This window comes from Hyperolius riggenbachi, chromosome 3, assembly GCF_040937935.1.
Source record: "Hyperolius riggenbachi isolate aHypRig1 chromosome 3, aHypRig1.pri, whole genome shotgun sequence".
In the NCBI taxonomy this organism is placed as follows: Eukaryota; Metazoa; Chordata; class Amphibia; order Anura; family Hyperoliidae; genus Hyperolius; species Hyperolius riggenbachi.
In genome coordinates, this window is record NC_090648.1 from 316,142,465 (window position 1) to 316,166,521 (window position 24,057).

The 24,057-nt window shown below is 42.4% G+C and overlaps 1 protein-coding gene across 2 annotated transcripts in view; it reads left to right on the plus strand.

The window, feature by feature from the left end:
* RASSF3 (Ras association domain family member 3) overlaps nt 1–24,057 on the plus strand; it is a 218,750-nt gene that overhangs the window by 26,784 nt on the left and 167,909 nt on the right. The window contains exon 1 of one of the 2 annotated variants that reach the window (XM_068276745.1): nt 7,528–7,663. The exons of the other annotated variant lie outside the window; for it this stretch is intronic. Coding sequence (XP_068132846.1) covers nt 7,543–7,663 — 121 coding nt within the window. The 5' untranslated portion in view covers nt 7,528–7,542. Of the gene's footprint in view, nt 1–7,527; nt 7,664–24,057 lie in introns of those variants that run through there. 2 annotated transcript variants of the gene reach the window in all.

The following is a 24,057-nucleotide window of genomic DNA, read 5'->3' on the forward strand; positions in this document are numbered from 1 at the left end:
CCTGGTGGTGCCTAACCTTTTAAAAACAATCTCCATCCCCACTAACCTTAATCCCCTGTTTGTATAAGTGTACACACACACACACACACACCACACACGCACACGCACACACACGCACACGCTCATTCACACTATAGGCACTTTTGGATTTTCTTAAGCGCAGGCGATTTGTACAAATCGTCCTAAAAGCACTTACACTATGCTTCCCAATGAGATAGTTCTCATTGGGGCATTCCGTTTGCTTGCCGCTGACAAAAGCGTTGCATGTACCATTTTCAGGGTGATTTGCCCTGAATAGAAGGTATAGGGAAATCGCAAAGCGCTTGAAAAAGCGCTTTGTATAGCGATTTCCCCAGCACTTTAATGAATAAATACATTGTATTTATTCATTCCCGGGGGCAAAGCAATCACTTCTGACTGATGTCAGGAAGTGATTTACATAATTGCTAGTTTTAGAAATTTAGTATTTGTTAAATAATAGGTTATTGTAATTTATAAAGTTTCTATGGAGATGAAAGGTAAAGTGAACAAGCAACATAGTTGTTTTGTATTTACACGGTGCCCTTTTTATATAGTTGGTGCCAATAGAGGAAAAATTTTCGTTTATGTGAATAGAGCGCTCTTTTTAATAGGCAACATTATTAGTTTCTTTTCACTGACATGACTGAGGTATACACTTTACACTTAAATGTAACCCCTTAAATGAAAAGTAAAAATATGAGACTAGGAAAGTTTTTTTTGTTTATCATTTCTACCATGCATACAATTATCTCATAAGTTTATCTTCAGCTCAGGTTTTCTTAAAGAGAACCCGAGGTGTGTTTAAATAATGTTATCTGCATACAGAGGCTGGATCTGCCTATACAGCCCAGCCTCTGTTGCTATCCCAAACCCCACTAAGGTCCCCCTGCACTCTGCAATCCCTCATAAATCACAGCCATGCTGTGAGACTGTGTTTACATCTGTAGTGTCAGTCTCAGCTGCTCCCCGCCTCCTGCATAGCTCCGGTCCCTGCCCCTGTCCCTTCCCTCCAATCAGCAGGGAGGGAAGGGATGCAGGCGGGGACTGGAGTTCTGCAGGAGGCGGGGAGAGCAGAAGACTGACACTATAGAAATAAACACAGCCAGCTCTGACAAGCTGTTTGTCAGCAGCGTGGCTGTGATTTATGAGGGATTGCAGAGTGCAGGGGGACCTTAGGGGGGTTTGGGATAGCAACAGAGGCTGGGCTGTATAGGCAATCCAGCCCCTGTATGCAGATAATATTCTTCAAACCCACCTCGGGTTCTCTTTAAGGGATGTATACTGTAGTAATGTTGAGAAATGCTGAACTAGGAAATGTCAAATCTGTTTTTCTAAGTGTCTAATTTAGTATTACAAAGGCAATTAGTGCAAGCACGTGCCTTATGTTAATAATGTTATGTACATCAGTGTGGTGCTACACTTTGGAACGTGAAATATGTAGGAAATGACAGGTTACATTTCTGTGAAGATTTCAGGAGCATGCGACAGATAGTGATCTGTTCCTGGCTACAAGTTAGGCCTGTTCTGCTGCATTTCTGCATGGCACACTCACTCTTGTATACTTAGAAGATGGGGATTTCTTTCTCTAAAGCCTGAGGATCACTAAGGTCACTCAGAAGGGCTGGGCAAATCTACAGTTTCAAGCATGATGTGGTTACTTTTTTTTTTCTATAATGCTAACCTTTTTCACTGTTCTTTATGAATGAGAACGGTCTTTACTAGGTCCTAGATGAGTTTGGTTACAAACCTCTGCATTCTCCTTTATAGAATACACTCTATAGACTTACAGATTGCCCAGGAAGCTCCTGGTGAATCGGAACTCCTAGGAGTGTGTAAGGGGCTGAAAGAGACCAAAAAGCCATTTACTAAAATTCTATGAGAAACAGAAGTTTGCTTTCTTAAAATAGAAGGTATTCGAGATTATTCAGGTGGGAGTGAGCATACGTCTCCCATAGTGCATCACTGCTAAATATGCAAATAATCTCTTTTGTTGTTCCCCGAAAGCTAAACAGACCTCCAGAATCACTGGAATGCAATGATGTGTCAGCTTGTTAACATTCCAGAGCCACAATAATCCAGTTTGCATACAGACTGTTTTAGATTGGTTGATCCTCATCCGTGCATGGCATGGATTAATATGGCTCTGCGGGGTAGGACTTGAAACACCCAGATATACAGATTATCCAGAGTTAAAGATAATCCAGAGTTACAGATCAAAGCCACACAGAAGTAGGGATGATCAATGAGATGCAAATATTTCTGAGTTCATGCAGAATTATGTAATTTTTTATGCAAATATATGCAGCTTGAAAATGGACCAATGAAATTAAACTTGGTTGGGACTTGATCGGTCCATGTTCAAGCTGCATATATTTGCATAAAAATGTACATAATCCTACAAAACAGAAAGGGCTCCGCCCAAAACATGTAATGTATTCACTAAGCTTCAATACAACTTGTTGCTGTCACAGCCTGCTGAGTGCCGCCCCCTTCTTTGTTGTTTGGCCATTTGATTGGCAGGAGTGGTGTACCTATCGGACACTGGGCACCGGCTGACCGGAAATTTTCTGGTTCATCACCCAAGGTCTGGAGTTTTTGCCTTGTCTGCATGATTCTACATGAACTTGGAAACATTTGCATCTCGATGATCATCCCTACACAGAAGTTCTATGGTCTCTATGTAGTTTTCATTAGAGCTAATTCTGCAGTTCAACTGCTCTGACTGAAAAAAGAAACACTGGTTTAACTCTTGCAATGAAAATATTTTTTTTAAAAAATAAAATAGTTTGAAATAAAATAAACTAAAGGAACACTGACAAAGTCTAAGTAGGCTTGGTGCTAGATGTACACATGTTTAGCTTATGCCACATATTAATTCAGATCTGCGTTGACATTTTCTGGACCAGAGCCTTTTTGTTTTTTTTTCTCTTAGTGATCATTGTGATTGGTTCACAGTGATCTCAGGGTCAGGAGCCAGTTGAATTGGCTCCAGACTGGTGTACGTAGGAAGTGCGATCATGGCAGGATTGCGTGGAGCTGGGATATTAAAATCTACGCCCTGGCAGAGATAATAGGCTGCAACCAGGGCATAGATTTCAATGGCGTGTATCCAGGAGAAGTTACGTACTGAACATGTTTGACCTGTTTACAAGATATGATCCAGCTTATTTACAAAGTCTCCGAGGTGATGGATACAGTTTCCCATCAGTACATTTACCCTCTGGCTTCCTGAATGTGAATTTTCTGCTACAACTACAGTCTAACCTGTGATCAAGCATTGTCTAAATCCCAAAATACTTCCCATCACTTGACAGCAGTTTTACAGGCAAATTATAGCTTTTGAAAGTTTAAATAGAAACAAACTTCCAGTTGCCTAAGGGTAGACAGGCAAAGTTAAAAGGGACTCTTTCTTCTTTGCTGCCTGGGTTTAGTTATGAGACAGAGATGTGCTAAAACTGTCACTTGGTCTCCTGAGTCTCCCTGTGCTGCTGGTAATGCAAGGTATTCTTACATGTCAGTTTCTTACTTTGTAACCAGTACACTTTACAGACCACAGCAGTATACAAACCCTTAAATGGAACCTGAGGTGAGAGGGAAATAGAGGCTGCCATATTTATTTCCTTTTAAACAATACCAGTTGCCTCTAATACATTTGGCCATAGACCCTGAACAAGCATGCAGCAGATCAGGTACTCTGACTCAGCCTACTCAGGTTCTCCTGGATTAGCCATATGCTTGTTCCAGGGTTTTGACTCCGAATCTGCTTATGACAGAAGTTCAACAGGGCTGCCAGGCAACTGGCATTGTTTAAAAGGAAATACCTGTAAATATGACAGCCTCCATATTCCTCTCACCTTTGGTTCCCTTTAACCACTTGAGGACCCACCCTTTACCCCCCCCTTAAGGACCAGCGCTGTTTGATGGGATCTGTGCTGGGTGGGCTCTGCAGCCCCCAGCACAGATCAGGGTGCACGCAGAGCGATCAGATCGCCCCCCCTTTTTCCCCCCTATGGGGATGATGTGCTGGGGGGGTCTGATCGCTCCTGCTGGTGGCATGTTGCGGGGGGGGCACCTCAAAGCCCCCCTCCGCGGCGACATTCCCTCCCCCTCCCTCTCCTACCTGTCCCCCCAGTGATCCGGGCTGCACAGGACGCTATCCGTCCTGTGCAGCCAGTGACAGGACGTCCTCTGTCACATGGCAGCGATCCCCGGCCGCTGATTGGCCGGGGATCGCCGATCTGCCTTACGGCGCCGTACAATGTAAACAAAGCGGATTATTTCCGCTTGTTTACATTTAGCCTGCGAGCCGCCATTGGCGGCCCGCAGGCTATTCACGGAGCCCCCCGCCGTGAATTGACAGGAAGCAGCCGCTCGCGCGAGCGGCTGCTTCCTGATTAATCAGCCTGCAGCTGGCGACGCAGTACTGCGTCGCTGGTCCTGCAGCTGCCACTTTGCCGACGCACGGTATAAGCGTGCGGTCGGCAAGTGGTTAAAGTGGCAACACCATACAATAAAATGATCCACTTTTACGCCAATTCGATAAAACGATCGGTTGTACAGGAAAATTAGTTGTTTTTTTCATTTGTTCGAGAAATCGTTTTTATTCGATAAAAGATTGGGAGTATTGGATTTTTCTGATCAATTTATATGAAAATGTAATGGTGTAGGGTAGATTGACAATTTCTTGATGTACAGACCCAAGCATGTTTTCAATTATTTTTTTCATAATTGATGAAGAATTGAACACGTGTGTGCTTCATTGGCCAGTTTTGTTTTGATATATTATCTTTTTATTAAAGTTTTTCAAGACATTTAGAAATTTACATTGACAAAAGAGTCAGATTACAAAGAACATAAGGGGAAAAAAAGAAAATAAAAACTATACACATACACAACAAGAAGAGAAAGATTGGTCAGATTTTTGAAATGTTACAATCAGTCAGAAAAATTGATTGCAATTTTTGAATTGGAAAGATACTTGAAAAATTGTATGATGTGTGTGATTATATTTATTTAATAAGTGTCAGCTGGCCTAGGCATGGCTTGCCATATCAATATAGATCTAAAATCTAACTTTAGAGCCACTGGAATAATTTACATTGGCTGTGATGGATCTTGTTGGCGGAGCAGTGCTTTTCAGCGCAGCAAGATTTGGGCGCAGCCGGCGACACCATAGACTATAATAGGAATTACATCTATAGCGGCGCTCAGTGAGTAACGTCGGCGCTGTCAGAAGACGGAGCTGAAGTTGCTTTTAAAACACAATAATTCGGCCTCCAGCAATAGCTGGAAGCCAAATTATATCATTCCCCACCATCCATGGCAGCCTGGAGGGGGAATAGTATTTAGCACGGCCAGGACTTGTGCAGCAGCAGGATCAGCCATATAACGGCTGTATCCTGCGCCCAAGTCTCCCAGCGCCGATTTCAAATGTTATGCCTTGTTGGAGGATTGTAACAGGATCTAATAGGAGCTGCTTAGCGAGGTGGATGGGCACGCACCATTTAAGTTTTTTGTACAGCAGAAGGAACTGGCAGCGCTTCCAAACAGATATACTGCACCTGAATTGACTACCTGCACAAGTATGCAGAGCTTGAATAACGGGCAGATTACACACCTTGCATTCAAAACAGGTACAGTAAAAGGAGGGTGTTAGCTTCAGCATAAGTTGTGCACAAATTATCCCTAATAGACTCTCCCACGACGATGACGGGTCCCCACGGGAGAGACCTGCCCACTAGTCTAACAGTGAAGCATATCCAACAGTGAAACATGTTCAAACAGTGAAACAATTAATCAAAAGTTAAAACCTACAAAAACTAGTCTAATAGTGAAGCATATGCCAACAGTGAACCATAGCTAATCTAAAATTAAAAACCTAATCCTTACCTGGTGCAGCTAACCATGAATGGTATACACATTTGTTCAAAAGACAGCAAGCAATGGGCGGCGCTCATTATGTGCTGCTGAACACTATTCTACAAAATAGAGAATAGAATAGTGTTCAGCACATAATTTTGCATTTGATTTGTAGGCAAGGTGTGTATTTAGCCTCAGGGGGTCTGTGCACATCTCTGTAGGCTTCACTTCACTTGCAGCTTGTGAGCACTGCACATTGCTTGCTGCATGCACCATTTACATCTTAGTCTGAAGTTTTGCTGAAAATGGGGACAAGTTAGGTGTCACGGGTTTTCCATGGCCAGACAGGACTGCAGATGTGGGAGGGATTTGTTCTTGCTCTCCTCACTTCAGGTTTGCTTTAAATGAATCTGTGAAAACTTATTTTGACTACTTTGTTGCTTCTTGAGGGTTAAAAAGATCCACTGATTAGATCCCTTGTAATAAAACTCGGAAATTAATATGAACTCACATTCATGTCTGGACAATGGAGTTAAAGAGGAACTCCAGTGAAAATAATGTAATAAAAAAGTGCTTCATTTTTACAATAATTATGTATAAATGATTTAGTCAGTGTTTTCCCATTGTAAAATCTTTCCTCTCCCAGATTTACATTCTGACATTTATCACATGGGGACATTTTTACTGCTGGCAGGTGATGTCAGTGGAAGCAGGTGCTGCTTGCTCTTTTTGGCAGTTGGAAACAACTGTGAACAGCTGTTATTTCCCACAATGCAACAAGGCTCCCACAGTGTGATATCAGAACCATGGTCCTGACATCACACTGTGTGTGTGCGGGGGGGGGGGGGGGGGGATCACCTCAATATCAGCCATACAGAGCACCCCGATTGATCTGTTTGTGAAAAGGAAAAGATTTCTCATGGGAAAGGGGGTATCCGCTACTGATTGGGATGAAGTTAAATTCTTGGTTACAGTTTCTCTTTAAGTTTCAAAATAGGAATGGTCCCTATGTTGTGAACTATACCTGTTTAGACACCACTGACAGGAGATGACCATTTCCTAGTTCAGCATTCAATCACTTGCTGTAAATTCTAAGCAGTGCTGCAAGGCTGTGTGAATCGCAAAAACTGGTTGACTGGAATTACAAGTCCTTAGCAAGTACATGAGACCACATGCATTAAGCAATGCCATCCATCAGCTGTTAGGCAGATGTTCTGTAGTCACAATTCTGTCAGGTGAATATTTTTTAATGTTACTGGTCTTTTTAAAACAATAGGTATTCATTAGTATTTGCTTATTGTTTTTACTGCTATATAGGATTGGGAAACCCAATAGTAAGTGGCATAGTGCATTTTTATGCGTGTTCTTTTTATGTGACATGAGAGCCAATGATCCCAGACTAGGATTACAGAAGCCTGTCTGCGGTTCTTTGGTGCTCTATTAATACATCTCACTGCTACAAAAGAGGGGAGGTCTGGGAGGAACCAGCTGACTGGCAGAGATAGAGATGAGGATGTCGGGCAACAGGTGGTCTTGAGACATGCTGACCGAGACACTGCTCCCAGAAAACATGTCACTGTGCAGGGGTGCACTTGCTCCAGTTGTGTACATGTTCAGCTGATCTTTGACACCAGCATTGTGCGCCCATAGCGATGACCAGTCATGGCTGTCCGGCATGAGCTTGGCAAAACAATCCGGAGGATAGCCAGTCTCTTCTTCTGGTTTCCCAAATCTCTAAGAATCGCCAGGGGTAGGAAATTAAAGCTTCTCTGGAGAGCTGCCGGTAGGTTTATTTGATCACATTAGCCATCCTTTCATTATTGTATTTTTTCACAAACCATTTAGCTATTTTCAGATGACTAGATTTTCTTAAGCATTTTGGGTGTTCTACCTATGAAGCTTTTCTATATGTAGCTGTTCTTCCATGCTTGCCTATGTAATGCTATAGGCAGTGAAAGGGTTATCCTGCCTGTAGTGTGATGTGGGTCTGCAGCACAGTGCATTGCAGAGACATGCACACACAATGGAGAGAAGATATTTCTGCACTGGCTGTGTGACTGCTAGAGCTGGAATGGATTCTTTTCAGCCTATCACTGCTGATGATGGTCAGAATCATGTCTGCAACACACTGTGCAGCACTCTGAACAGGAAAGGTGATTGCCTGCCATAATGCATGCTAGAACACCGATGGGCAGCACACTCAGCATTTATTTCACAGAGCCATGCTTTTCTCCCAGATGCTGCATTCTCCCTTCTGCCTGTAGCCTGGATTAGACATTGTAGGCTATAAAATATACAGCAGGCTTCAGCAGGGCTAGATCAAGCATTCATGTCATTCATTGCACCTTCTTGCTATACACTGAATACAGATATCTTTGAATGGAGTGTTCCATGCTGTTTGGGCAAAGGGCAGGTGAAGAGGTATGTAAAAATGAAATCCATGTTGTCGGTTGCTGGGTGCTCAGCGTTCTCATGATTGGAATGATCTGTTACAGAATCAGTCTTTTTCCTGTTATTTTATCCCCACATCCTTTCTCCATTTGCATGGGCTTCCTTGTGAAATAAATGCTGTATTGATTGGCATAATGTAATGTGTTCTTTTTATAGCTGCATTTTGTGTTGCTGTGCAGAGCTCTCCTCTTCAGGGAAGCAGAGATCTGGCCTCCTATATTTACTGTAATGACAGTGCTGGCACTGCTTGCCTTCCATAATGTGACAAGACACATACTGTCTGTTACCACTATAGATTGCTATCCCCTTACTATAACTTATTATTCTTGTAAAATGCCATCTTAATCAGGGCAGAACTGTTAAATTCTGTGTCTCGTTTTAATGCATGTGTTTAGCTTGCAATCGCATGTGTTTGCCGAGATGCATTTCTATTATGTTATTATACATTTTATATAGTGCTGATATTTTCTGCGACACCGTACACTGATCAAGTCATGTCACTAACTGTCCCTCAGAGGAACTAAGTGTCTAATGCCTACCATAGTCCTAGTATGATGGAAAACCACTTAACAGTATGTTTTTAGGATTATGGAGGAAACTGGGGTGCCCAGAGAAAGCCCACACACAAATGGGGAGGACATACTACCTCTATGCACATAGTGTCACTGGCAGGACCTGCAACTTTAGTAGTACAAGGAGAGAATGCTAGCCACTTAGCCACAGTGCCTTGTCTATTTATTTACACTTTCTTTGCAGTTTAATAGATGTTGCTCTGTATAGCTCTGCTTTAAATATACCAAATGCACTTTACATGTAATGTCGATATGAGTAGATGGAAGATTACCTTTCCCCAGTTCCTATGTAAGCCTCTGCACAGCGATCTTTAAAGTGTCAGTGTACTCTTATATAAGCATGGTTAAAATGGCTTTAAATGGGATCTCCACTAATAATGCAGTATATACTTGACTCTCTGATTTGAGCTCTAATATAAAATAGCAACATGTTACTGACTTTATTCACTGATAAAATCTGCATGAGGATGATAAGGAGTTACAGCAAAAGAGGAGGAAACATTTCAGGGCTGAAAGGTAGAAGAGGCACTTTTTTTGTGTTATATACAGATACCAGCATACAGTACACTGTAACTAGTTTAATATAGGCATAGCTGGAACTGTACGCAATGTAGGTCAGGTGACATGCCAGTATTAAAAATGTGGACTAAAATACATTGGTGAGAAGAGTCCCAGTTTAACACACATCACCCCACCCTCCAGTTGGAGATCCTGGATCCTTCTGACCACTCCACTACTGACTGCACTGCCCCAATGTCTACAATCCTCCACAGGTAGTCAGACCCCCAGCCAATCAATAAACTAGGAGAGGGAGGTTAATGGCTATAAGTGCCGCACTCCCTTTAACTGAAAGTGGAGACATAAATAGGGAGATTGCTTCCTCCCAGAAGTGAGAGACCAGGCCACTGTGATGACCTTGGCGTCCACCTCCAGAAACGAATGATGATCCAGATGGAAGACCCAGGTTGACCTCCCCTCTGGAACTTCAGTGGTCTGCTTGAGTTGAATATAACGGAGATCTCACCACCAGTTAATAACTTGGTTATAGTGATTACATAGACTGACATCCACAAAGAATTGGTTTTGGGTGTAGATGGCTCTGGCTTATCAACCATTTTTCCCTCCTGGGCCATTTCATTAGTTTGAGGTAAATTTTTATGCAAGTTTCCTATAGTCTCCTCTCCAGCTGTTAGGCCTAAAATAAGTGGGTGAATTGCAGTGGCATTGAATTGCTTATTCACATTACTGCACCATGTTATTAATCACAATGGAAGAGTGAGATCCCTATGGAGAAAGGCTTAGAGCAAAATGTAGCTGTAATTATTTCCACACAATTGGGGAATTGTGCAATCATGCGACAATACATACAGGAACATGCTACTGAGTCCCTCACACTACAGAAAGCCAACTGTTTCATCTTTCCGCAATCATTCACGACCATACTCTTTTAGTAGTGTGATTCCATGACTAAGCCCTACTGAAAATTGCTCCTGTATTCTTAATGATCTTTATTGCAAAGGAAGAGGATTATAGGGTAACAAAGATTGGAAGGTCTTAGGAAGGCAATTTTAGATTAGTAACTAGCGTATAAACACATAGGCGACTTTAAATAAGTAGAAGTGAATTTTACTAGGTAGTAAATTAATATCAACTTAAGAATTGTAAATGTAATCTCTTATGCATGACAATGTATCATAGCTATGAATCAGCCAGGATATCATCGATTGTTATACAGTATGTGCTCAGGCAGTCAATCCATGAGATGTGATGTGGCATTCAGTGTCCGGGTGACTAAAATGAGGTTTTACCAAACCTCTTAGCCTTTAAAAAAAAAAAAAAAGGAGAAACCATTACTTGGTCAAAAATAATAATAATAATAATAATAATTATGTACAGGAAGCTACAGTCTGCAAGCATTCCCAGTACTCAAAAAAAACCTCTGCAATAGTAAAAAAAAAATTACTTCAGATTAAAGGGCTCTCTACAACTTTTGTTTGTGTTTTATGTTTTTTTTAACGTAAAGCCAAGTTCTCTGATGCGCAGCCTACAGCCGGAGGCTGCAACATGTTAGTGTACTGACAGTGTTGCCCTAAGGCTTGTTTCACATCGGCAACCAGCCTTTTCAGTGCTGTGCAATCGGATGATCGCATTGCACCGCACCACAAAAAAAGCTTTGTAGTTACCTGCGGTAATCAGCATTGAGGTAAATCTTTGCTCCGAAACACACCATAAATGGGGCTCTCTAGCGCTCACTTTCTGTGGTGGAAATATGCATTGCAAGCAAGTGTATTGAAAGAATTTGCTTCCATGCATGTGCAACGCTAACGTGAAACAGTTTAAAATATCTGTGGCACCGTTGACTTGCATAACTTTTGGTCAGTGTGAGTTACCACAGATGCTGTGCCATAACGCGCTGATGACCTAGCATCAGATAGGATGCTTCCGGGGCATCGTATCCGATTGGAAATGACCCATAGACTTTCATTACTTTAGTGTCAGCCAGCGCTAAAAATGGGTATTGCAACACAGTAAAAACGTGCCAGTAATAAAGGGGACTCAGACTGCTCCATGCATTGCTTGTGGGGCATTATAGCATCCATGCAGATATGGGCAGCACGGTGGCGTAGTGGTTAGTGCTCTCGCCTTGCAATGCTGGGTCGCCGGTTTGAATCGCAGCCAGGTCAACATCTTCAAGGAGTTTGTATGTTCTCCCTGTGTCTGCATGGGTTTCCTCCGGGCACTCCGGTTTCCTCCCACATACAAAAAACATACAGATAAGTTAATTGGCTTCCCCTACAATACATACACTACACAATACATACACTACACAACAAATACATAGACATAGGACTATGGTAGGGATTAGATTGTGAGCCCCTCAGAGGGACAGTTAAGTGACAAGACAATATACTCTGTACAGGGCTGTGGAAGATGTCGGTGCTATATAAATAATAAAATAATAATAATTTGAAGTGTCTATCAGCATCAGAAGGTATTGTAAATATATATATATATATATATATATATATATATATATATATATATATACACATACATACATACATACATACATACATACATACATACATACATACATACATACAGTGTGTTGCAAAATTATTTGGCCCCCTTGAAGTTTTCCACATTTTGTCACATTACTGCCACAAACATGCATCAATTTTATTGGAATTCCACGTGAAAGACCAATACAGAGTGGTGTACAGGTGAGAAGTGAATCGAAAATCATATATCATTCCAAACATTTTTTACAAATAACTGCAAAGTGGGGTGTGCGTAATTATTTGGCCCCCTGAGTCAATACTTTGTAGAACCACCTTTTGCTACAATTACAGCTACAGTCTTTTAGGGTATGTCTCTACCAGCTTTGCACATCTAGAGACTGAAATTCTTGCCCATTCTTCTTTGCAAAACAGGTCAACCTCAGTCAGATTAGATGGACAGCGTTTGTGAACAGCAGTTTTCAGATCTTGCCCCAGATTCTCGATTGGATTTAGATCTGGACTTTGACTGGGCCATTCTAACACATAGATATGTTGTGTTTTAAACCATTCCATTGGTGCCCTAGCTTTATGTTTAGGGTCATTGTCCTGCTGGAAGGTGAACCTCCGCCCCAGTCAAGTCTTTTGCAGACTCCAAGAGGTTTTCTTCCAAGTTTGCCCTGTATTTGGCTCCATCCATTTTCCCATCAACTCTGACCAGCTTCCCTGTCCCTGCTGAAGAGATGCACCCACCGAGCATGATGCTGCCACCCCCATATTTGACAGTGAGGATGGTGTGTTCAGAGTGATGTGCAGTGTTAGTTTTCCGCCACACATAGCGTTTTGCATTTTGGCCAAAAAGTTCCATTTTGGTCTCATCTGACCAGAGCACCTTCTTCCACATGGTTGCTGTGTCCCCCACAAGGCTTGTGGCAAACTGCAAACGGGACTTCTTATGCTTTCTGTTAACAATGCCTTCCTTCTTGCCACTCTTCCATAAAGGTTAACTTTGTACAGTGCATGACTAATAGTTGTCCTATGGACAGAGTCTCCCACCTGCTGTAGATCTCTGCAGCTCGTCCAGAGTCACCATGGGCCTCTTGACTGCATTTCTGATCAGTGCTCTCCTTCTTCGGCCTGTGAGTTTAGGTGGATGGCCTTGTCTTGGTAGGTTTACAGTTGTGGCATACTCCTTCCATTTCTGAATGATTGCTTGAACAGTGCTCCGTGGGATGTTCAAGGCTTTGGAAATCTTTTTGTAGCCTAAGCCTGCTTTAAATTTCTCAATAACTTGATCCCTGACCTGTCTTGTGTGTTCTTTGGACTTCATGGTGTTGTTGCTCCCAATATTCTCTTAGACAACCTCTGAGGCCCTCACAGAGCAGCTGTATTTGTACTGACATTATATTACACACAGGTGCACTCTATTTAGTCATTAGCATCATCAGGCAATGTCTATAGGCAACTGACTGCACTCAGATCAAAGGGGGCCGAATAATTATGCACACACCACTTTGCAGTTATTTATTTGTAAAAAAAATTTGGAGTGATGTATGATTTTCGTTCCACTTCTCGTGTGTACAGCACTTTGTATTGGTCTTTCATGTGGAATTCCAATAAAATTGATTTATGTTTGTGGCAGTAATATGACAAAATGTGGAAAACTTCAAGGGGGCCGAATACTTTTGCAACCGTGTGTGTGTGTGTGTGTGTGTGTGTGTGTGTGTGTGTGTGTGTGTGTGTGTGTGTGTGTGTATTTTTCCGGGTTTTGGTACATTTGGAGAAAAATAAAGCTTCACCTTTTCTGCTGTAGAAGACCTTTTATCACTTCTTTAGAGTGACTTTTAAGTTATAGGGAATGAAGGTGGTTTCCAAGTATTTTATATGTACAGGTAAACCACTTGTATTACCCAGCAGTGCCTGGCTGGCTGAAGCTGTGAACTTACTCTACACTGTGTAGGCAGGCATGATAAAACACAATTGTGTTATTGACTAATGGGGCCAAAGCTTCTCTCATCTACAGGTGGTTGTTACAGATTGATGCAGATGGTCTCTTTCACTACTCTTACAAATGGTTATCTTCTCTGTCTATTATGTGCACTTCATTATGCCCAAGAGGGTCCTTTTCCCTTCAGGTTTATGTAGACGGCAGAGGTTTGGCCTCCTATGTCCTGCCATAGGGGTTGCTTGTTCTCCCCTCTCTATAGATCTCATTGTGCTGCTGGGTATGAGGAACTAAGGATTATATTGTTAAAGATACTTCTGGTGTTTTCTCTTGACCTTGCTCCTGATCTTGTGTTTACTTTAGTAACCACAAACATTTACACCTTTTAGCCGCTCACAATTAAAATTTCAATAGGATAGCCAATAAGTGTGTTTTCTGCAATTTTAACAACTAAGTCCTCTTTAGCTCTCCTCTTCAGTGTATATATGGTATGTGATACCTAGTCAGAGGGACAGATCTAGCAGAGCCACCTGTCTGTTATGAAGAGGAATGGAGAGTAGTAAAAAAAAATGTTCAGCTAAGTGTTTATTTCTTTCCCCAAAAAAATAACCCATTCAGCAGGGTGAGATGGTGTGAAGTTACCTGTTCGCTTGGAAAAAAGGATTGCCTGTTTACTAAATTTATTACATGCTTATCAAGAGGAGTATAAAGTGTTAAAAAAGTTTGTGTTCTGGGGAAATCTGCAAGTAGCTACCCGTAAGAGTATTTGGGCAGTCCTAAGATTAGTCCAGGTACCCTGCCCTATAGACCAGAGAGCATTTGGGAACTACTCTGTTCAGGCCAGGTAACCACAGTCTTAAAGAGTGTCTATTTAACCTGCTAAAGACTAAAAAAGTCCAAGTTCCTTGGTCTGACTGCTCAACTCTCTACTCTTCTACCAGCTGGTTGTGAAGGCTTTAAAGCTTTTTATAGGACTGCTGGAACATGTTCATCCAACATCCTGGTGAGGCCGTAACTTCTATTAGTACTTGTAGCTTGCCTTCTGTGCTGAGGAGAATGTCTGTTTTATTGTGGCGACTTGCAAGTTTGTTGCTGGGATTGGTTGTTCATACAGTAGCCTCCTGGAGTGCTGCAGAAAATGGTAACTATTCTTGGACTTTTGGGACTTCTGTTTAATTAGTTGGCACTTGTTGCTCATCTGTTGTTGAAATCTCGGGCCACTGTTGTGTAACCACTTTCTGGACATCCTGTTTGTCAGGTACAGCTATTGCTGCTGTCATGTGCTTTGCATATGGATGCTTAGACTCCTAAATCGTGACCATATTCTTCACTTTTGTGGAAATAATTATTACCCCAGCCTGATATAAGGGAATTTTAATAACTTTAAGTATGTAGTGTGAGTCAGTAGTTACTCATTTGTTTGGGTGGTTTATCCGTAGACTTTTCTGTCCATGTGTATCTCCTCTTAGACATGTATCTTACAGTATAGAAAGGCTTTGTTATTGATTTATGTATCTTCTTAACTGGACTTCACATAGAGAATATATATATATATATATATATATATATATATATATATATATATATATATATATATATACACACATACTGTGCTTATGTTGTTCGTAAAAGGCATGTTTTGATTTCGATCCCATAGGTCATCCACAAGCCTAGTGCAGAAACTTGAACATCCAAAGCCTCATGTCAGACTGGGTTCTGATTCTGTCACTGGTATTGAGGGGTGAGCAGCCCCAGGGCGCAGAATCTAAGCACACACGGGTCTTCACCAGTGCACACCGCAAGGAATGATGGGCCGTCGCCCCTAGTGGGTGGCGAACTACTTTTGCTGCCCGGTGCTTGCCAGGTAACGATCCCTAGGACTACCGCACCAGTGACAGGAAGAACAGAGGGTACCTGATAGGATAAGGAGGGGTTTAGAGCAGAGCAGACCGTTGAGCTATCAGGCCAGGATAGGCTTGCTTGGCATCAAGGCATAACCTATAGGAATCCCAGGAAGGGTACTGACAGGAGGAGTTCCCAGGAGGGGAACGGACATGCAGGGAAAAGCAGAGAAAGGAGTAGACTAGGGGGATCCCAGGAGGGTCACGACCCCCAGGACTACCGCACCAGTGATTGGAAGAACAGAGGGTACCTGACAGGATAGGAGGGGTTTCGGGCAGAGCAGGCTTTTGCCTGGTGCGCCTCCATCTCTTGGGTCCCTCACTCTCTTACTCCATCTCTTGGGTGTCTCACTTACTCTCTTACTCCATCTCTTGGGCCCCTCATCCACTCTCACTCCATCTCTTGGGTCTCTCAATATCTCTTTCACTCCATCTCTTGGGTCGTTTGCTTATTCTCCCACTCCTTGCCCTGAACCTTTTCTTCTTTCAGTGACTCATCTGGCACTCCATTTGTATTTCCTATTAAATATAATTCTAAAGCTTTATCAAATGTATACTAAATGTAATTTTCTGTAGTGTGGGGAAGGTAAAATTCAGATATCTGTAAGGTTGCAGGAATGTGTAGGCTGAGTGGGCTGTGTTACAGGTCTACGAAAATGGGCTCCTTCAAATCACTGAATTTTAACCATTTAGGTCAAACGTGTGCATCTTTCAATTAAATAGACTGGATTTTTCAACAGAAATTACCTGTTTTTTCTCCTGAAATGTGAACTAATATACAGATGATGCAGGTGCATTAATTACAAATAGACAGGACTGTTAACAGACAGGCCAATAAGTGCATACTGTACGGTCATGCTGGCTGTCTCTGCCCAGAAGGACGCTGGTGAGATAGGGCAGCTCACTCACAGGACTTAATAGAGTCTTCATAAATTATTACTCATTCCACCACTAAATGGGACAGAACTGAAATGTCTGGTATCTTGTGTAACCTTTGTTGTAAAGTATATGGCATGGCATCATTACACATTTTATTCTTTGAAGCTGAGATCAATGAGTACAATGCAATAGCCCTTAGCGGTAACTGAGCAGTCATCTCACTTTACTATAATGATTGAATATGAAGGCTGTTTAATTATTCCTCAGGTATGGCACTCCATAATATTTTAAACAATGGACGTGATTATTATTCATGTGGTCACTGCCAATTTACACACATGTGCTGACTCTGTAGAACATAAGCCAGACTTGCTTTTGGATAATGCATATTTTCAAGAGAAGACAAGACACACAACATTTATATCAAGGTTTTCTCCTGGCGGACTTAAAGCGCAAGAACTATAGCCACTTGGGGCGCGCTCCGCGGATGACCAGGATCATTGGGGAGCCTTGCCTAAAGACTCCTTACTGTTTTATGTACTGGCTTGAGCCGGGATTTGATCCCTGGTCAAGGGCTCAAATCCTACATCAACCGACTTACCAGAATGCTATCCAGCTGACCCAGGAGAAGGAGAACCTTCTGGTTAACTTTTAACCTTAGCAGGTATTTAATAATGAGATCTAAAAATAAATTATGAGGAATAATACCTGACCTGCGCCGGTCAGGTATTATTCCCCATTTGTTATATTATTAGTTGATGGAGGGGCCACCCTCAACTCTTTTGAACTGCTGCTGATTCAAATATTCATCTGGGCGCAAGTATCCTGAACCATTTCAGAAAAATAAATTCACCAGAATTTTTAGCATTTAAAGCAGAAATCCAAACAGCTAAATTAAGCTGTGGTGTTGAATAGTTGTTTGATAATAAAAAGAACAACACCAAGAGCCCAATATAGTGTAGTATGTACTTAAATAAGGGAGATAAGTTAAATGTAAGAATAAGATACTCACAAACCACTGTATATGCAGGTAAGGAGATTAGACCTGTCCTCACTCATGGTTTAAGAAGTCGCTCTCTGTAGATCGGAAAAGGGGGTAGGTCACCCCTCCACCAGGGGTGGACACAATGCTAGTAGTAGAAAACAGAGGCGCCAGCAGGATAAAACTAGTCTAAAAACTTTAAAATGCTTGGGAGGCAGTGATGGACTTACTGCCAAGGAGCAGACACATTAACTGTAAATTTCTACAAACAAATTTATTGTATATTTGTGAGAAAACGCGGAAAAGCCATCGCGAGTACTCAGAGTAAGGCGGCTAATTCCGCGTCCAACATGGCAGCTTGCGCGCATGGGCCTGCATCCACTAGTCTGACGGAGCGCGGAGAAACCGCCGCATGCCCAGTGAACAAGGCGGCGGATTCCGCGTCCGACGCGGCGGTTTGCACGCATGGGCCTACCACTAGCAGTATGGCTGAACGCGGGGAAACCGCCGCATGCTCTGACAGCGGTGCGGCTGGCCCCGCGTTCAAACCAGCAGATACATTACAACACATGTCTGGTGTGGCTGAGACTGATAGTCCACAAAGGTTCAGAAGGACGCGCGTGCGCGCTGAGAGGCAGAGCCTTTATGACAGTCCGAAGGGAGTCAACTGATCCAGCCGATCAGCTGACAATTCTATCAGGTTTCATTGGTCCAGCACTTAGGGGTGGTGCCGGAGAGCGCTTGTGTATATATACTGGGTGCTGGTCATTTCTCTGGTCCTTCCCACTCTCAGCCTGGCTCCGCCCCTTGGGGAGCATCAGGCCATTGGAAAGAACCTGTTCTCTGAGCAGTATCTCCTACTGCCTTGCACCCTCTATACGGGTGCTCTCATCAAAGTATTACTGTTGCACCAAACACTCATATTACTCAGGTGTCCAGAGGTTAGAAATATATCTGATTATCGGTAATACTGCAGATCATCAATAATCGGGTATATATCTGTATTTTCGGTGATACTGCAGATCACCGATGATCAGATCCTCTCTGTGTTACACCAATCGTTACAATATTCCCCAAAAAAGATGCAACGCGTTTTGCAGGTAAAACCCGCTTCATCAGGCAGTAGGTAGGGATATAAACAGTCATTAGTCGGGAACAAATGAAGCGCCTCTGTCTCCCAGAGGCGCTTCATTTGTTCCCAACTACGGACTGTCCATCACTGCCTCCCAAGCATTTTAAAGTTTTTAGACTAGTTTTATCCTGCTGGCGCCTCTGTTTTTTACTACTAGAGTTGTTTGAGTATATTCACCTTTTTCCATCGCTGCCTGACAGGTTATCTAGTGCAAAGATCCCATACAGTTTAGCACAATTTAAAAGACTGATAACAGACTATAGCAAGTATTGTGTGTTACATAGATAGAGATAGATCTATATATCTATAGATAGATCTATCTATGTTTTGATTTTGACCCATAGGTCATCCACAAACCTAGTGCAGAAACTTGAACATCCAAAGCCTCATGTCAGCGTTCTTGCGAACTGGCTGGGTTCTGATTCTATCACTGGTATCGAGGGGCGAGCAGCCCCAGGGCGCGGAATCTAAGCACACACGGGTCTTCACCAGTGCACACCGCAAGGAATGATGGACCGTCACCCCTAGTGGGTGGCGAACTACTTTTGCTGCCCGGTGCTTGCCAGGTTACAATCCCTAGGACTACCGCACCAGTGACAGGAAGAACAGAGGGTACCTGACAGGATAAGGAGGGGTTTAGAGCAGAGCAGACCGTTGAGCTATCAGGCCAGGATAGGCTTGCTTGGCAGGAAGGCCTAACCAAAAAAGATGCAGCGCGTTTTGCAGGTATAACCCGCTTCATCAGGCAGTAGGTAGGGATATAAACAGTCATTAGTCGGGAACCCATTGCAGCTAAAGTTGGTACTACCTGTTATGTATGAGAGGCATTTATGCTTTCACATTGTTAATATAGATGTTGGTTAGCTTTGATCTTAAAGTGGACCTGAACTCTTGCAGAGGACAGAAGGAAAACAGAGAGAAATTAACCCTGTATGTATTTAATGAGTTTAGCCTGTTTAATTCCCCCTCATCTGTGACTAATAACAGCAGTAATTAAATCCCTAGCTGTGTCAGCTGACTATCACAGCAGAGAGACTAATTTGAAAATACAGGATGTTAACAATATGTCTGCTTCCATTAACCTGCCTGGCGTTCTATTAAGATCGCCAGGGAGGCTGCGGGAGGGTTTTTTTTTAATAAAAAAAAAAACTATTTCATGCAGCCAACTGAAAGTTGGCTGCATGAAAGCCCACTATAGGGCGCTCCGGAGGCGTTCTTCCGATCGCCTCCGGCGCCCAGAATAAACAAGGAAGGCCGCAATGAGCAGCCTTCCTTGTTTTGCTTACATCGTCGCCATAGCGACGAGCGGAGTGACGTCATCGACGTCAGCCGACGTCCTGACGTCAGCCGCCTCCGATCCAGCCCTTAGCGCTGGCCGGAACTTTTCAGGCGGCTGGGAGGACCCTCTTTCGCCGCTGCTCGCGGCGGATCGCCGCAGAGCGGCGGCGATCAGGCAGCACACGCGGCTGGCAAAGTGCCGGCTGCGTGTGCTGCTTTTTATTTGAGCCAAATCGGCCCAGCAGGGCCTGAGCGGCAGGCTCCGGCGGTACTGGACGAGCTGAGCTCGTCCAGACCGCCCAGCAGGTTAAAGCAGGGAGTAGATACAAATCCTGCAATAAATCTGCACTGTATCAGCTGTAACAAAGAAATGTTTTTCTTTAAAGGTCATTATGCTGTTGAGTTACTTTTAGAGCAGAGATGAAGTTCTGGGTTCAGGTCTGCTTTAAAAACTATGGCCATAGATCAGTATGGATGTTGGACTAAGATTGAACCACTTCAGCCATTAGCTTGAGTGTTCCTCTCATTATCCTTCCCCTCCACCCCTGTCCCCAACTGTTCTGCATCTCAGCTTGATAATCAGGCGAGTGACTTAAAGAGAACCTGTACTGAGTAAAAATATTTAAAATAAACACATGAGGTAACTTCTAATGAACATTACAGAGTTACCTTGCCATCAGTTCCTCTCAGAAGCTCACCATTTTCTTCTGACAATAATCCCATCCAGTTCTGACAATATTTTGTCACATCTGAAATAGGTCAGTTGCTGTCGGTAAAATATCAGTTGCTGTCAGTTATAGCTGAGAGGAAAACGGATGTACCAGGTAATGTCCATGTTTCCCTATGGCTCAAGTGGGCGATGTTACAGTTTAACTGTGTGCTGACCAGAAAGCTGTTATGGGGTAATGGCTATTTTCAAAATGGAGGACGGAAAATTCCCTTGATCATAGTGAACAAATAGGACGCGGGACAGGAGAAAGACACTGAGGAGTAGACTACATGGAAGGTAAGTATGACTTGTGTATGCTTATTTTCACTTTTATTTTCAGTACAGGTTTTCTTTAAAGAGAAACTCCGACCGAGAATTGAACTTTATCCCAATCAGTAGATGATACCCCACTTTTACATGAGAAATCTATTCCTTTTCACAAACAGACCATCAGGGGGCGCTATATGATTGATATTGTGGTGAAACCCCTCCCATAAGAAGCTCTGAGTACCGTGGTACTTCTGGCAGTTTCCTGTCTTTGAACCTTGTTGCATTGTGGGAAATAGCTGTTTACAGCTGTTTCCAACTGCCAAAAAAAAGCATGCAGCAGCTACATCACCTGCCAACAGTAAAAATGTCACTATGTGATAAATGTCAGAATGTGAATCAGGGATTTAAAAGATTTTACAATGAGCAAACACTGATTAAATCATTTATACATAATTATTGTAAAAATTAAGCTCTTTTTTGTCACATTATTTTACTGGAGTTCCTCTTTAAAGCTTACACCTGCTGCTCCAGCTCTGAGGATACTACACAGGGAGTGCTACTGTTCTTTTGTTTTTGTTTTCACAGTTCCACCCCAGTTGTGGTTTAGACTACAGCTGCATACCTGTTATATGAACATAAGGTCCCTGCAGCTTTCTCTAATCTCTAACAGGACATTTTTGTTTTCATTGGATTTCATTGAAGTGTAATATTTAGTTATAGATCTGATTTTAAGCCTTCCATTTTCTATAGCCTTGTCTTCAATTTCTTCATGTTCCTGTACACTCATTATAGATGGATGTTATGACTTCCCTCTTTGCTATAATTTTCCACATGTTCCCATGGAAACATATTATTATTCTTGTTTGTTAGGGAGAATTCTCCCTTGCTGACACTAATGCTGTGGTTATTACCGAAGAACAAAATTATGTGACATCTTCCCTAACTTGAGCACAGAGCAAGAAGTGACAGAAGGTTTAAAGCAAACTTGAACTGAAAATAAACTTGAGGTAATTATTGTTATGTGTAGTAACGATGGTACGTGGAGATTGCCTGGTGTTTTATATTGTTCTTTTCACTTTTAGGGATTACACATGATCTCTGAAGTGTGCAAAGCAACCATATCAGTGGCTCTGTTTGCTTCCAACACAAAGAAGTACAGGCCGTCCCCTACTTACAAACAGATTCAACTTACAAACAATCTCCAGGAACAGAACCTGTTTGTAAGTTAAGTCCTGTGTTAAACATGGTGAAGCATGGATAAATGATGTACTTTCGGACAACTCTGCATTTGAAAATGTAGTTTACCAATTTTTTTTTGGTTGTTTTGAAGTGTTTTAAACTATTTAACAATCTATAAAATACTGTAACATTTAACAATAAAAATATGTAATAAAGAAACATTATATTTTGTAAATGAAAACCATGTTTGCTTGTATCTCTGAAACATTGTAACTTGAATCATTTGTAAGTAAGGGTCTGGCTGTAATCAGCTTTGAGTATGTTTTTCAGCACTCCAGTGTTATAAGGATTGTTTTCTCATCTAGATAAGTGTTTTGACTTCTGTGTGCTTTTCAGGAGAGTTGCGGTTGCATTCAACTGCCTTATTTGCATACATAAATTGTTCTATTAAATCTTGCAATAAATGAAAAAAATAAAATGTGAACACGGGCAACTTCTACATAGACTAGGTTTACTATATATGCCTACCTTTATCTAATGTTGTATGTCAGTTCAGGTATGCTTTACCTCTTACTACTTTATTTGTAGCAGTGAAGTTTTGATTGATGCAGATGCTTTCTCCTGTCTCTTGATCACTAGTATGCCAAAACATCATTGTGGCACGGCGGGGGCACAATAGGAGGGTCATGGCTATGGGATTTGGTGATTCCTGATGGACTTATTATTTGATTATTTTAATGATATTGTAGTAGTGGAAGCATAATACTTACCTGTGCTGTGTTTATTTACTGATATGTGCCGAATGCTGTCCCGCCCCTTTTATGAAAGCAGGCTCTGCTTTATGCATGCACCCAGATAGCACAATGATGTAGGCAAAGGCTTCTTCTGCAGGATTTTTCAGTAAGCTCATTTACAGTAGTTTGACCTGAGGGTATCTACTGAAGGCCACTATCCCCCATGTACAGGGCATATCACATTCCTTTAACAATCAGAACTGTTACAATGTGCATAACAGACTTTTATAAAATGTTTTTTCCTTAAATTGTGTGTCACTATTTGTAGTAACTGCTTCTTATCTTTTAAACTTTATTTTAGTATTTTGGGGTACCTCCTTCCCTCCCTAATCCTGTTCAATGCTTTCATCTACCACCAACTCCTCAGCAGAGTGATGTAGACTGTAAGTGCCCTGACATAAGCAATCTGCTCCTTGGCTGACTGGAAAATATATTCATACTTGGAGGATCTTCCCTATATGTCACTAGGACTATACTGGGACAGTCACAGAGGCATAGCTATGGAATTATGGGGCGGAGCAGTGCTTTTCGGCGCTGCTAGATTTGGGCGCAGCCAGCGCCGCTATAGACTATAATGGGAATTAGTCTATAGCGGTGCTCAGTGAGTAACGTCGGCGCCGTCAAAGGACGGAGACGAGGTTGCTTAAAAAAACCACAATAATTCGGCTTCCAGCAATCGTTGGAAGCCTAATTATTTCATTCCCCCATTATCCAGGTGGCCTGGAGGGGGAATAGTAATTAAAACGGCCCGGACTTGTGCAGAAGCAGGATCAGCCATATAACAGCTGTATCCTGTGCCCAAGTCTTCCAGCGCCGATTTTAAATGTACTCATTATGGGTCCCCATAGCAGAATTTTGATGCGGTCATCAGACCTAGGCACTCTTGAGCAATGACAACAGTCCCTACCCTATGGGATATGAGTTGACTGAGCATTCCTATAAGAATTACACAGCAAAAGAGTCTATGGGCACTGAGGTAAAGTCCGAGGGTAGAGAAACACAGAAAAATGAATAGTTAGCACATCAATTACCACTTGGGCCCCCTATTCTCCAGGGCCCTATGGCTGTTGCTTTGCCCCTGGGAAC